Source organism: Conger conger, chromosome 17 (assembly GCF_963514075.1).
Source record: "Conger conger chromosome 17, fConCon1.1, whole genome shotgun sequence".
NCBI classification, from domain to species: Eukaryota; Metazoa; Chordata; class Actinopteri; order Anguilliformes; family Congridae; genus Conger; species Conger conger.
Window position 1 is genome coordinate 1,269,771 of NC_083776.1, and position 14,669 is coordinate 1,284,439.

The 14,669-nt window shown below is 49.2% G+C and overlaps 1 protein-coding gene across 3 annotated transcripts in view; it reads left to right on the top strand.

Moving 5' to 3' along the window:
- Positions 1 to 14,669, top strand: part of mgat4a (alpha-1,3-mannosyl-glycoprotein 4-beta-N-acetylglucosaminyltransferase A) — a 46,783-nt gene that overhangs the window by 8,440 nt on the left and 23,674 nt on the right. For 2 of the 3 annotated variants that reach the window (XM_061225994.1, XM_061225993.1), the window contains 2 exons: positions 8,798 to 8,965; positions 12,445 to 12,585. In XM_061225994.1, the coding sequence (XP_061081978.1) occupies positions 8,798 to 8,965; positions 12,445 to 12,585 (309 nt within the window). Of the gene's footprint in view, positions 1 to 6,263; positions 7,611 to 8,797; positions 8,966 to 12,444; positions 12,586 to 14,669 lie in introns of those variants that run through there. The other variant, XM_061225992.1, reaches the window with a different exon arrangement.

The window sequence follows — 14,669 nt, forward strand, 5'->3', positions numbered from 1 at the left end:
GGCAACTGCATGATTTATGGGATCTGTACTGCAAGACGTGTTATTATGGCTATGCAGAATTGATTAAATTGAGGAAAAAGTTATTTTTGATGTCAGTATCCCTGACCCCTGAAGGTGACTGCAGCACTGCTGACCCATCCCATCTCTGTCACCGCTTACAGGTGCTCCTACCTGCAGTTTACTGAAAGCACACACACACACACACACACACACACACACACACACACACACACACACACACACCAGGGCAGCGATCTCTGGGGTTTAGACAAATCAATTGCTGATGGGAGCTTTGGAATCCTGCCTGTACTTTACTGTGTGAGTGTGTGAGTGTGTGAGTGTGTGAGTGTGTGAGTGTGTGAGTGTGTGAGTGTGTGAGTGTGTGAGTGTGTGAGTGTGTGAGAGAGTGTCTGTCGTACAACAGTCTCTGGCATGGGTTATTATGACCCAACATAGTCACCCTCCAGCTTATCCAGAATGCAGCAGCTCGTCTGGTCTTCAACCTTCCCAAATACTCACACGTCACCCCCCTGCCACCTCCACTGGCTGCCTGTCATGGCTGGCATCAAATTCAAAACATTGGTGCTAGCCTTCCAAGCAGTTAAGGGGTCTTCCCCAGCTTATCTACAAAAAATCATCAGACCCTACACCCCTGCCAGACCTCTTCATTCAGCCTCCACAGGCCGCTTGGCACCTCCCCCCCTCCGAACTTCCACCTCACGCTCATGACTACTGTCTGTTCTGGCTCCACGGTGGTGGAACAAACTCCCCATTGAGGTCAGAACTCTAGAATCTCTTCCCACCTTCAAGCGCAAGCTGAAGACGCACCTCTTCAAGCAGCACCTCTCCCCATCCCCCCCTACCTCCCTGTGAACCTTAATGGTTGTCTTTCTGTGATTTACTTTTTTGTGTATCAGTATTTTTAGTTTGGCTAGGTAAGCAGTGTTTGGCTAGTTAAGGGGGTTGGTCATACTTTTGCTTTGTTTGTTTGTTTGTTTGTTTGTTTGTTTAAAAAAAAAATTATAATAAAAATAAATATTCAAATAGGCCCTGGTCCTTATCTTTGTTGGCAGGTTGCAGTTGAAATTGTACTTCCCTCTAGGGTCTTTCAGCGCACTTATCCCTGGTTATGGGTATGCACTTTGTTGTACGTCGCTCTGGATAAGAGCGTCTGCCAAACGCCATTAATGTAATGTAATGTAATGTAATATTCTTTCTGAAAAATGACAGTGAAGCTTCATTTTAATGCGCACAGCAACATCCTGTTTAACTGGAAGTTCCCCTTCCCCGCTGTGGGGATGGGTTTGTGGTCGGGGTAGGTAGGCAGGCAGGTAGGCAGGTCAGGACGGCAGTGATGCACAGTCTGCGTTCCCCTTAATTCCCCTCACTGCCATTTAGCCGACACTTTTATCCTGATAGATTTGCAGTGCAAACACCGAGCGTAAAGAACAGGGATCAAAGTGCAGTGAGCGTTTGTGTGTTCCTCTGCTCTGGTTCAATGCAGAGCCACTGTAATCACTCGTACCCTTCCAGCTACTGCCCCGGGAGCTATGGCTGCCCCATTGGGGGGGGAGATCGCCTCCGAACGAGCCTCAGATAACCTTCCCTGGCGAGTGCCGTCATTACAGACCTTCACCACCGGGGGTGCACTGCTGTGAAACCTCAATCAGGTTGCCTCAGTCACTGCCTTCTACAAAAAATAGGCTGACATGCAGCGGACTTGCGGTTGCAGTTCGTTGCAGTTGCACACCGAGGACCGGGGTTCGATCCATAATTGACTCGCTGCTCCAGAGGGAGGGGCTTGGCAGGGTTAGCGGGTCAGAGGGAGGGATTTGGCAGGGTTAGCGGGTCAGAGGGAGGGGCTTGGCAGGGTTAGCGGGTCAGAGGGAGGGGCTTGGCAGGGTTAGCGGGTCAGAGGGAGGGACTTGGCAGGGTTAGCGGGGCAGAGGGGCAGAGGGAGGGACTTGGCAGGGTTAGCGGGTCAGAGGGAGGGGCGTGGCAGGGTTAGCGGGGCAGAGGGAGGGGCTTGGCAGGGTTAGGGGATCAGAGGGAGGGACTTGGCAGGGTTAGCGGGTCAGAGGGAGGGGCTTGGCAGGGTTAGGGGGTCAGAGGGAGGGACTTGGCAGGGTTAGGGGATCAGAGGGAGGGACTTGGCAGGGTTAGCGGGTCAGAGGGAGGGGCTTGGCAGGGTTAGCGGGTCAGAGGGAGGGGCTTGGCAGGGTTAGGGGATCAGAGGGAGGGGCTTGGCAGGGTTAGCGGGTCAGAGGGAGGGGCTTGGCAGGGTTAGGGGGTCAGAGGGAGGGGCTTGGCAGGGTTAGCGGAAACCGAAAACTTACTTGCGTGTCTGCAGGCGCGATGGATCAAGGTCATTGTGGTTCTCATGATGCTTATTTCTGTTCAAACTGCATTGACTAGCTGTTTTTTTTAAAAACGAAAACAAAATAAGTAGCACAGTGAGATCACAGAATAAGTGTGCCATCCTTGGGCGGTAACTAATTGCACCCACATAATATCAGGGCTGCCATTGCTAAACATATTTGTTTCCCTGTCAGCTACGTGAGTTTGGCTGGTAATGGTAGGGGAAACACATCGTCGGGGTAATTTCGCCAGTGTAATGGGTGGCAACAAGGCCCTGCGAGAATGGAAGTACACACTTAACAAATCTCCACTAAACCCGTGACCCAGGTCTGGGAGCCCCCCCGGGAAGCGGTCTGTAAGACCGTCTGTGGAAACACTGAAATGTGTCCTCTCTAGTTTGCAGCCGACTCCCCCGGTTCCCCCGGCAGGGGCGAGGCTTGACATTTCGGGAGCAGAAAGTCAATCCCCGCTTTGTCTGGGCCTCGCTGGAGGAGGGGGCCAGCGCCTCTCCGGCATGTTCCGCGGCGCCTGACATTTCTGTCGGATTGAGACGCGGAGGCGACGAGCCCTTCGGAGACAGAACTGTGCCCCGCCCCCAAGCCTGTCACTCAGCCTGCTCCTCGGTGGCCTGCTCCTCCTCCTCCTCCTCCCATCTGAGTGAGGTGGAAAGATGGAGTGGTGACTGGGTTTGAAGGATGGGGAGATGATTGGGTTAGAAGGATGGGGAGATGATTGGGTTAGAAGGATGGGGAGATGATTGGGTTAGAAGGATGGGGAGATGACTGGGTTAGAAAGAAGGAGAGATGATTGGGTTAGAAGGATGAAGAGGTGACCGGGTTAGAAGGATGGAGAGATGATTTGGTTAGAAGGATGGAGAGATGAGAGGGTTAGAAAGATGGGGAGGTGACCGGGTTAGAAGGATGGAGAGATGAGAGGGTTAGAAGGATGGAGAGTTGATGGGATTCCTATCTTCTTCCTAGCTCTGAGAATATTTAAGGGGTTGGAAAGTCCTTAAAAGATGGTGAACCTCGATCTATTTCCGGATCAGGAACATGGAAAGGAAAAGAGTGGAGAGAAATAAGTGATGGCGATGAGCCCGTTGATTTGAAGCAGCCGTAACTTTGCTCTCGAGTGTGAAGTCCTGAGACTCAGTTACTTCCCCTCCTGGCTCTGCCCATTCTGGGGCTCACAGACCCTCCTCACTCATCCCAAAGCAGTTTGTTCTGGTTGCAATGACTCGCTGGGTCAAAGCTTGCTTCATTCGTCATGCCTGGAGCGATGAGACCATCCGAGCCAACTCAACTGTTGTGATGATGTAACATGAAGCCAGCTTCAGCTCTGCACAACCAATCGGAACCGGTCACGGTAGCTTTTTCCGCTCCAGAGCTCTGTGAGAGTCTGGGGTCCGACCGGCCTGAGATAAAGGTCCGCTGAGCTCTCCGCAGCTTTCCCACGAGTCCACTTCCTGAAAATTGCTGTCGAAGCAGGGCGGCTTCTGAAGAGATGGATGGAGGGGAACGCCTCTCTGGCGGGGAAAAGAGGAAGAATAACCCTTTAAATATGTGCGTTAAATTATTAATGGTTTACTACCCTTCCTCAGGCATGGAGAAGTACAGTACCCAGGGCCCATCAGCATTTCAAACGTGTGTATGTCAGATATGTTTGTATGGAACCTTTTTTTTAAATTTTATTTTATTTTATAAATTTTTTTGTGGAAGGTCTTCTGCAGTTTTTTGTATTTTGTCGTGAAGTGCCTTGTAGTTTATTTTTGCCCATCCTGGATCTTGTCATGATAGTCACAGCGTAGCAGTGCATTCCTCTGCACAAGGCTGCTGCTGTATGCAGTGTGACGATGGGCCTGCTTTTTATTTGTGTTTTTATTTTTGCTTGAGCACCTTATACCCCCCCCCCCCCCACAGACGCACACAGACGCACACAGACGCACACAGACGCACACAGACGCACACAGACGCACACACACCCCTTTGGGTGAATACTGTCCCTCTCTTTACCCCTCCCCCTGATGTGGGCCACATTTTATGAAAGGTGGGGTGGCAGAGGAGGTAGTTGGAGCTGGTTGAGGAAGGGGGGGTGGTGCAGTGATAGAGCCACCGTTTCCTGCAGTTTGCCTCTGAGTTACACCCCCCCCCAGAGCTGCTTCAGCACCTGTCTCTAAACACCCTCCTGGGGTCCTGATCCTGCTGCCACGCTGCATGGATTCCGTCCGTTTCTCTGCTCCTGCTGTGCAGATTTCATGTTGCATCCCACGTGGCTTCTGGGTGGTTCTTCCTCATCTGATTCAAGGCAGTTTTTAGTTTGTGTGTGCGTGTGTGCGTGTGTGCGTGCGTGTGCGTGTGCGTGTACAGGATTGCGTGGGTGAGTGCATTGTCGTATTCTCAGTGCCACATACTGACATCAGCGCTTCTTTGTGTGGCGTGTGTCAGAGGAAGCTTTCACTTCTGCCCTGCGTGATATGCCCTTTCCCACACAGTCACACTTTCCCCGTTCAGCTATCCTAATGGGGACCGTCTGACTGGCAGTGTCCTGCCTGCGTCTCTGATCTCATCTCTGCATAACCTTTTCCACACTCCTCCAGTCTGGTGAGGCTCCAACCAAAGTGTCTTTGATGAAGCAAGGTCTGCTGGGGTTCCCCGACCCTGGTCCTGAATAGCCACCCCAGCCTTGAGGTTACTCAGCACTAAGTTAACCACTGTCATTGATTTAACTAAATGTTCTTTTTAGTAGTTTGTTCAGGCAAACACAAAAGGCGCTCCAGGACCGGGGTTGGGGACCCCAGCAGACCCTGCGGCTCTCCAGGAACAGGGATAGCCTTGCTCAGCTCGCTGAGTGACCTGTACCTTTTTATGCCGGATGTTGGAATCTCAGGTGGCTTCACTGCAGTGAGCATGGCTGACGGAGGGGCTGACCGGTTTGTTGACCAGCTCCAAAGCATCCGTTCACAGCCCCATCGAGACCAACTGCTAATCTGGCTTCAGTCAGTTCAGCCCACACATCCATGTGAGCATTGATCTGAGGGTCGGGGGGGAGCTGGGGGCTGTTGATCATTGGGTTTTTAGTTTTTTATGACCAGTATGTTCTATTCACAGGAAACTGGAAAAGGAAATTGAGCATAAAACACAGGGATTGATAGCCGGCGTATGGCTGCAGTCATATCCTGCCATTTCCTTCAGGGATATGACCGAGCAAGTTTTAGTGGCTGGGACTGCATATGTTCTGCATTTTTTTATACATATATTTTTTGAAACCTGATCAACTGACGTGTGTGTGCAACAAGCGACAGCAGTACATGTGAACAGAAGAAGAGCTTCTGAAGAGCTTCTGAAGAGCTTCTGAAGAGCTGATTGGAGGACGGCCTCGATGCTAGAAAACTGCTCTCTTCTGACCACCTGTTTCCATCGCCTCTGATCATACGTGGGCACTGCTGCGCCCCTCTCTCTGTGAGTCATAGCTTCCAAAAATCACATCAAAGGACGTTTGCCTGAAGCAGAATGGGGGAGGGGGGGGCAATCCTGTGTATGACAGTGAATCCTGTGAATCCTGTTCTGACCTTGTGTTTCTGATCTGAACAGGGCGGCCTGTAGCGTAGTGGTTAAGGTACATGACTGGGACACGTAAGGTCAAGTGGTTCGGTCCCCGGTGTAGCCACAATAAGATCCGCACAGCCGTTGGGTCCTTGAGCAAGGCCCTTAACCCTGCATTGCTCCAGGGGAGGATTGTCTCCTGCTTAGTCTAAACAACTGGATGGATAAAAGCGTCTGCCAAATGCCAATTATGTAATGTAATGTAATGATCTCATCTCTGCTCAACATCCTTCTACTCCTGTCTAATTTCCACACATGTCCAGTTTGGTGAGGGTCCATCCAGCCCCAGTTATATCAAAGTGTCTTTAGGAGAACCGCAGGGTCTGCTGGGGCCCCAAACCCTGGTCCTGGAGAACCGCAGGGTCTGCTGGAGCCCCAAACCCTGGTCCTGGAGAACCGCAGGGTCTGCTGGGGCCCCCCTCCAAGGCGGCCATGGAGAGACGTGGGCGGACAGACGGACAGACGGAACAGCTCTGAGCCACTTTACTGGCTTCCTGACAGCTGACAAGATGGTTGTCTATCTGTCTGTCTGTCTGCCTGAGAGAGAGAAAGCGCGAGCATCTGTCATCTGTCACTGTACGGCTGACACGAGCGTGCCCTCAAACTGTCAGTCACCAAGTTTAGATGACGGTCTTGGACGACAGTCTGCTCTTGCAACTCGTCAGAGGTGGTGTTGGACCACGAACACCTCCTGTCAGGTTGAAGGACGCCTCCTTTTCTTCGCCACGCACGTACAGACAGACACACGGACACACCGTCATTTCCTCCCTTCCTGTACAGAACGCAGAACCCCGCGTCACAGGAAACGCTGAGCTCTTCTGAAGAGTTTCAGAGAAAACGACAGAAGATGGAATTTACCCTGAATTAGTGCCACCTTGTAGTTTGACGCAAAAGCCCAGCTTCGCCCTGTTTCTGGGTCTGGATTGGTGACGCAGCTTCGGTGGTGATGGTGCAGAACCACAACAAGCCTGAGGGCGGAAGTGGTGTCCTTTGTCTCTGTGCATAAAAAAAAAAAAGAAAGAAATGCTGTTTTTCCACTCGCACAGTTCGCAGAACTTGAATAACTGTCCCCCCTTTAGCCCCGATGGAAGATACGTAGATCTTGTTGTCAGAAGTACCTTCTACATGAATGGAAGTGATAGTGTCTGCAGAGTGATGAGCAGTCCTGGGGGGCTAGGGTTGGTATTATTATGTCACGGTGCCCCTGACCTCTTTAACTTTTGCTGGTTGAGATGATTGTGTTGTTCTGCTGGGCAGTAGGACAGTCCCCCTATGATAGGCAAAACCAATACAGTCCAACCCATGACAACTCGCTGGCCTAATCAATAAGGTGCAACATGATACAAGCTACAGGTCACATCCATGACAATCCAAGTGAAACTTTGGAAGGTGTTGTGCAATGCGTCTGTCATCGTGCCTTCCTCTTCTTCGTCCTCTTCTTCATCGTCCTCACCTTCACTGTTTGCTTGACACAGTCGTCTTCCTCCTTCACCTTCTCTCCTGAGGCACTCCCTGTCAGTCCATTTGGTTTCCGTGGTGACCGAGGGCTGTGGTTGACGCCCCCTGATATGTCCTCCCTGGCCTGGCCAATCCCAGCCCTTCCTGGCTCATTGCTGTCTGTGCCGGCTGTGTCCAAGGATTCACTTGAAGGTTTTTTTTCCTTTTGTGGGATTTTCCCAGGGGGTTAATCCACCAGGGCTATTGATATATGGCCCTTAAGGTCTGTAAATACTGTTGGTTTTCTCTTCTACCTCGTAGTCCATTGTGGCACTGATTGGCCAGAACTTACAAGTATCATAAAATGTGTATGTAGAATCATCCATATATTTGCCTCTGTCTCTATATTAGCATCTCTGTCTCTCTCTGCGGAGGAGCTGATAGCATTAGCATCTCTGTCTCTCCGCAGAGGAGCTGATACAGAGGAGCTGATAGCATTAGCATCTCTGTCTTTCTGCAGAGGAGCTGATAGCATTAGCATCTCTGTCTCTCTGCAGAGGAGCTGATAGCATTAGCATCTCTGTCTCTCTGCAGAGGAGCTGATAGCATTAGCATCTCTGTCTCTGCAGAGGCACTGATAGCATTAGCATCTCTGTCTCTCTGCAGAGGAGCTGATAGCATTAGCATCTCCGTCTCTCTGCAGAGGAGCTGATAGCATTAGCATCTCTGTCTCTCTGCAGAGGAGCTGATAGCATTAGCATCTCCGTCTCTCTGCAGAGGAGCTGATAGCATTAGCATCTCCGTCTCTCTGCAGAGGAGCTGATAGCATTAGCATCTCTGTCTCTCTGCAGAGGAGCTGATAGCATTAGCATCTCCGTCTCTCTGCAGAGGAGCTGATAGCATTAGCATCTTCGTCTCTCTGCAGAGGAGCTGATAGCATTAGCATCTCCGTCTCTCTGCAGAGGAGCTGATAGCATTAGCATCTCCGTCTCTCTGCAGAGGAGCTGATAGCATTAGCATCTCTGTCTCTGCAGAGGAGCTGATAGCATTAGCATCTCTGTCTCTCTGCAGAGGAGCTGATAGCATTAGCATCTCTGTCTCTCTGCAGAGGAGCTGATAGCATTAGCATCTCTGTCTCTCTGCAGAGGAGCTGATAGCATTAGTATCTCTGTCTCTCTGCAGAGGAGCTGATAGCATTAGCATCTCTGTCTCTGCAGAGGAGCTGATAGCATTAGCATCTCTGTCTCTGCAGAGGAGCTGATAGCATTAGTATCTCTGTCTCTCTGCAGAGGAGCTGATAGCATTAGCATCTCTGTCTCTCTGCAGAGGAGCTGATAGCATTAGTATCTCTGTCTCTCTGCAGAGGAGCTGATAGCATTAGCATCTCCGTCTCTCTGCAGAGGAGCTGATAGCGTACCAGCGGGAGTTCCACGCCCTGCGAGAGCGCCTCCGTGTGGCGGAGCACAGGACACTGCAGCGATCCTCGGAGCTCAACAGCATCCTGGAGCAGTTCAAACGCGCCATCGCAGAGACCAATGGCAGCAAGGACGCGCTCACAAACTTCTCCCGTGAGTACAGAGTGCAAACACACACACACACACACTCTCACACACACACACACACACACACACTCACACACTCACACACTCACACACACACACACACTCACACACACACACACACACACTCACACACTCACACACACACACACACACTCACACACACTCACACACAAACACACACACACACACACTCACACACACACACACACACTCACACACACTCACACACAAACACACACACACAGACGCACACACACACACTCACACACACTCACACACAAACACACACACACACACACACACTCACACACACACACACACTCACACACAAACACACAAACACACACACACACAGACGCACAAACACATCCGCATGTACGCACATGCACACAGGCTGTATTCCTACACATACACACAAACACACACACATACACAGACGCACAGACGCACAAACACATCCGCATGTACACACATGCACACAAGCTGTGTTTCCACACACACACACACATACCCACACACAAACGCACGCCTGGACCAGTATTGGTATAATGTGGGTAAAATGTGATGCATGTAACAATTTTTCACCAAAGCAATGTTTTTCAACAAAATACCACCTTATCATTTCCATGAACTATGGCCGAACGTAGCTGTAGATAAGTTTAAACACGAGCCACAAACAAACATAGGCAGACTGTGTTAGCTAGCTAAAATCTTTTCCTGTCAGCTTCCATATAAATAAGTAGACTTTTGTAATCACCTCATGAGACTGGGGATCACATGGCATTAGCGTTGGAGATGACTGGTCAGATGACGATTGTGGAGTGTTGGGTAACGTTAGGATGCCTTGCTTTTTCAGTGGTTATGAGCATGCCAAGTTACTCGTTCTCCCCCATATATTTTTATGTTAATAGAATAGTTCCAAGGCTGACTACACTGTTTTACATAGCAGTGTAGTAGTTTAGCAGTTTAACCAGCCCAGCCATTCCAGACAGTCTCAGACCAAGCTTGTTTGCTATGGATGAGTTTGTCTAAAGCATCCTAATGCGTTCAGGAGGTGTCATGTCATTTTTGCAAACGGATTTAACATACAAATTCCAAGAAATGTTATTGTTTGGAAGTTACTGCTATTAATTCTTTGTTTGCATTGTATCCACACACACGCGCACGAACACACACACTCTCTCACACACACACGCACACACACACACACACACTCTCTCACAAACACACACACACACAAACACACACACAAACACGCACGCACACACACACACACACACTCACACACACACACACACACTCACACACAAACATGCACACGCACACACACAAATGGCAGATTCCTTCCCCTGCTTCAAACTCTACACCACATTGCCTGCTGGGTTGGATCCTTTATCAGCCCTTTACACACTTCCTGTTTCGTTTTTTTTGTTGTTGCCAGAAATGTGGCTGCTGATGGTCGTATCTTTTCTGCTTACTGGAAAGCACCGCAGTGTTTCTGAGCAGCAACAGAAGCTTTTGTTCATCATGAGTTGCTCCTGGGGGAATTTTCCCTTGCTTAGTCTAATCAGCTGTCAGTCGCTTTAGGTAAAAGCATTTGCTAAATAACAAATTATAATTATTTATAAAAAAAACAACAATTTAATGTTTTTTGAAATGGTGGATATAAACGGTAAAAATTACACTGTTTAATATCAGAGAGCTGACTACCGCAGACATACTTCTCGTGATGAGCATTACAAACCCACGCAGTAGCTTCGGCTAAAACATCATCACTGTGCACTCCCGACAAAATGTCATGTTCTAGATATTTACATTTAGTTCGCTAGTGTCTGAAATGGCAGTGGGTTAGTATATGTGTAAGTCTAAAAACCATACCTTTAGCTAGGTAGAATGGCTATAGATTGCTATCTTTAGCTGATTTCTGGAGCTACTCTTACTCATGAAAATGAATGAAACGCTTTGACAAGAGTCAGGTAATTTCAAAGAGAGCTCATTTGAAGGGGATGCATCAGGGGATGCATCAGGAAAAGGACAGGGAAGTTGTCCCATCACATGCATATGCCAGTGTGTACCTGCTAGCTGATAGTTTTGTCATAATTATATTTGCATCTTCAGTGTCTCGCAGTTTGGCATAAACAGGAAAAACAGTTTCCTCCAGTTTAGCCGATTGGCTGCCACAGAAATTAATCAATAATGAAATAAAAGAATGTATTTTAGTGTCATGCACAGCGAGAATTGTTTGGTTACACTTTTCTAACTGGTGCCTCTTCATAGTGTTATAATTCTAGGACATATGGTAAACATGTCTCTCTGTAACCTGTTTATAATGAATTAATTTACTCATTTGATATTGTAGGTATTCGTTAATTATCTTGTTTTTGGTGATCAGAAATCATCGTATTTGTTTTTCCTTTTATAGGTTTTGAATAAAAATCTTTTTTGTATTTCCTACCCCAAAAATAACGGACCCGTAATAATTTACAGCTTTATTTGCCTGAGTGGCTCTTTGCTATGTGCAAAGATAAATTATTTTCATTGAAATGAAACAGAAATTATTTCAATATCTTGTTTTGATCATTCAATGTGTTCGTTATGGCATTACAGGTTATTTGGCCGACTTGCATACGTTAGATGATGGCGCTAAAATCAAGCTCGGTGAGACTTCTCCATCACGTTATGTTTAGTGTGCAGATGATATGGCCTGTTAGGTGCATTACATTACATTAATGGCATTTGGCAGACGCTCTTATCCAGAGCGACGTACAGTTGATTAGACTAAGCAGGAGACAATCCTCCCCTGGCGCAATGCAGGGTTAAGGGCCTTGCTCAAGGGCCCAACGGCTGTGTGGATCTTATTGTGGCAACACCGGGGATCGAACGACCGACCTTGCAGGTCCCGGTCATTTACCTTAACCACTATGCTACACACCGCCCTACTTCTGACAACTTGGCCCTAGGTGCTTGTTGTCATTACTGCAGGTGTGAGACCTTTATGTTTAACTGCATTACATAGGTGTTATCGGTGTCTCACCCGTAGTGGAGGAAAGGGCACAGTAATGACAACAAGCACCGAACAGGCCATATGATCTGCACACTAAACATAACGTGATGGAGAAGTCTCACCAATGCCTGTGCTCTTTCCTCCACTATGGGTGTAAGACCTTTATGTTTAACTGCATTACATCTGCCTTATAGGTCTTAATGTTATTCTGAACTGCACTGATTTGTCCTGTGAGGTTGTTCAAATCTTGTATTGCTTGGAAATAGTTTGTCCTGCAAGGTGGTTGTAGTGTTTTATTGGATGGAATTGGTTTGTCCTGCAAGGTGGTTGTAGTGTTTTATTGGATGGAATTGGTTTGTCCTGCAAGGTGGTTGTAGTGTTTTATTGGATGGAATTGGTTTGTCCTGCAAGGGTGTTGTAGTAGTGTTGTACTGGACCGAATTGATTCGTCCCATAAGGTTGTCTTGATATTTGTCCACAGATGAGACACAGAAGCTGCTGAAGGAGCTGGCCCACAGGAAGCCACTCCAGGTGCCAAATATCTACTACCACATGCCCCACCTGCTGAACAAGGAGGAGAGCCTAAGGCCTGCTGTGCAGGTGGGGCAGGGCAGGACCGGAGGTGAGCACATCCACCCCAGACCATCCAGAACCTTCCGCACAGGGACATACACAGCTCAGATAATGCATGATGAGATTCACACCGGACATCCTCATAAGTCATACTTTGCGTGTTGCGGTACTACGATAAAAAAAATAATTCTGATGATCAAATAGGCCCTGGTCCTTATCTTTGTTGTGCAGGTAGCAGTTGAAATTGTACTTCCCTCTAGGGTCTTTCAGCGCACTTATCCCTGGTTATGGGTATGCTCTTCGTTGTACGTCACTCTGGATAAGAGCGTCTGCCAAATGCCATTAATGTAATGTATATGTCTGTATGTAGGTTTGGAAAAGCACCCTCTCAGTAAAGCCGTTGACCTCGGGGCATGGCTCAAGGTTCGAGCCTTAGCCTCAGTCGCTGGCCAGCTCTGAGAACATCAGTGGTACCCTGTGGTTCCTGTCCAGGGTTCTCCAGAGAATGCGTTACCCCTGAGATTCTTTAGAACCACCAGAAACTCTGCTCCACAGCCTTTACGGATTCTCCCACCATAAGCTCTGCTTACTAACTGGACCATCCTGTAGTTGAATTGATAATTCACCTGAATAATGAACTTTGTAACTCAAAAACAATTTGGTCTGTAAAATCTGCAAAACTATGAACTGTCTCTAAGTAGCAGATTACTTGGGCCCAGAATTCCATCAAACCTGGGCCCAGAATTCCGTAATGGTAGTACCAGCATTCCTCAAAGCTGGGACCGGAATTCGCGAAAGAATTCAGAATTCCTCAAAGCTGATCCTGGGATTCCTCATATCCGACCCCGGAATGGTGGTCCCAGACAGGCCATGTCAGCTGGGGCCACCGTCCCGTGCCGTAAAGTGGGTCAGGGCAGACCTCCTGCTCGGGGCCCCACAGCTGTGTGTTCCAGGGGGCTCAGTTTCCCACACGAGGGTGGAGGTGCCTCCAGTACACGGGGAAAAACAACGAGAAGCAACCGTCCTGTTGCTTTACATCACATCAAAGGAGCTCTGACAATGGGTGGGCGGGGCTCCAGAGGGACAAACGGCAGAGCTTACGACACGTCTATAGGCCTTGACGTGCAGGCCTGTATCTGTTACATGTATCCATTATCCCTATACTTTTGTTGCCGTGCGGTATGTTTACTGGCCCTTTGGATAACCCTTTCGGTGATCGTATGACCCGTGCCCTCAGATATCCCCAGTTCCCCGGCACTCGCAACGCACAGCGTTTGAGGTCGGGTATTTACCTCAGCGGCTCACGTTTCAGAAGTTCAAGTTTAAAATGGCTGTGCCCCCTAGCTGGGACTCAAACCTGCCAGACCCCAGCTCAGGTTTCACGGCCATTGTGGCCGGAGCGTATCTGCTGGTTGGGCGGGCGGACCAGACTGCGGTTTTTTAACTCCCATCTGAAATGAAGTCGATGTTTCCTCGTTGGGTTGTTGTTGTTGCCATGGGCATGTATGGGGCATTCAAGTTCCCTGGGACCAGACGCACGATGATGGGGACGGTGCAGCGCGTGGATGAGTCACAGGCTGCCAGCGCGGTCGTATTTCGCTGTCCTCTGGGGGGGGGTGAGAGGAGATGGGAGATGGGGAGCTTTGGCTGAGTGTGTGTTTGACTGCCCCCCAGCCAGCGCCGGGTTTATCTCAGTGTGCCGTTATCACCAGGTGCTCGGTGCGTAGGACTGACTCCGGCCAGGCTGACAGACACAGCTGCTCGCTCTCTCTCTTTCTCTCTCACCCTCTCTCTCTCTGTCTGTCTGTCTTTCTCTCTCTCGCCCTCTCTCCTTCTCTGTCTGTCTTTCTCTTGTTATCTCTTTCTCTCTCTCTCTCTTTCTCTCTTTCTCTCTTGCTCTCTCGCTCTCTCGCTCTCTCTTTCGCCCTCTCTCTGTCTGTCTTTCTCTCTCTTTCTCTCTCTCGCCCTCTCTCTGTCTGTCTTTCACTCTCTCTGTCTTTCTCTCTTTCTCTCTCTGTCTTTCTCTCTTTCTCTCGCCCTCTCTCTCTGTCTGTCTTTCACTCTCTGTCTTTCTCTCTCTCTCTCGCCCTCGCTCTCTCTCTCCCTCTCCCTCTCACCCTGTTCCTGGCTGCC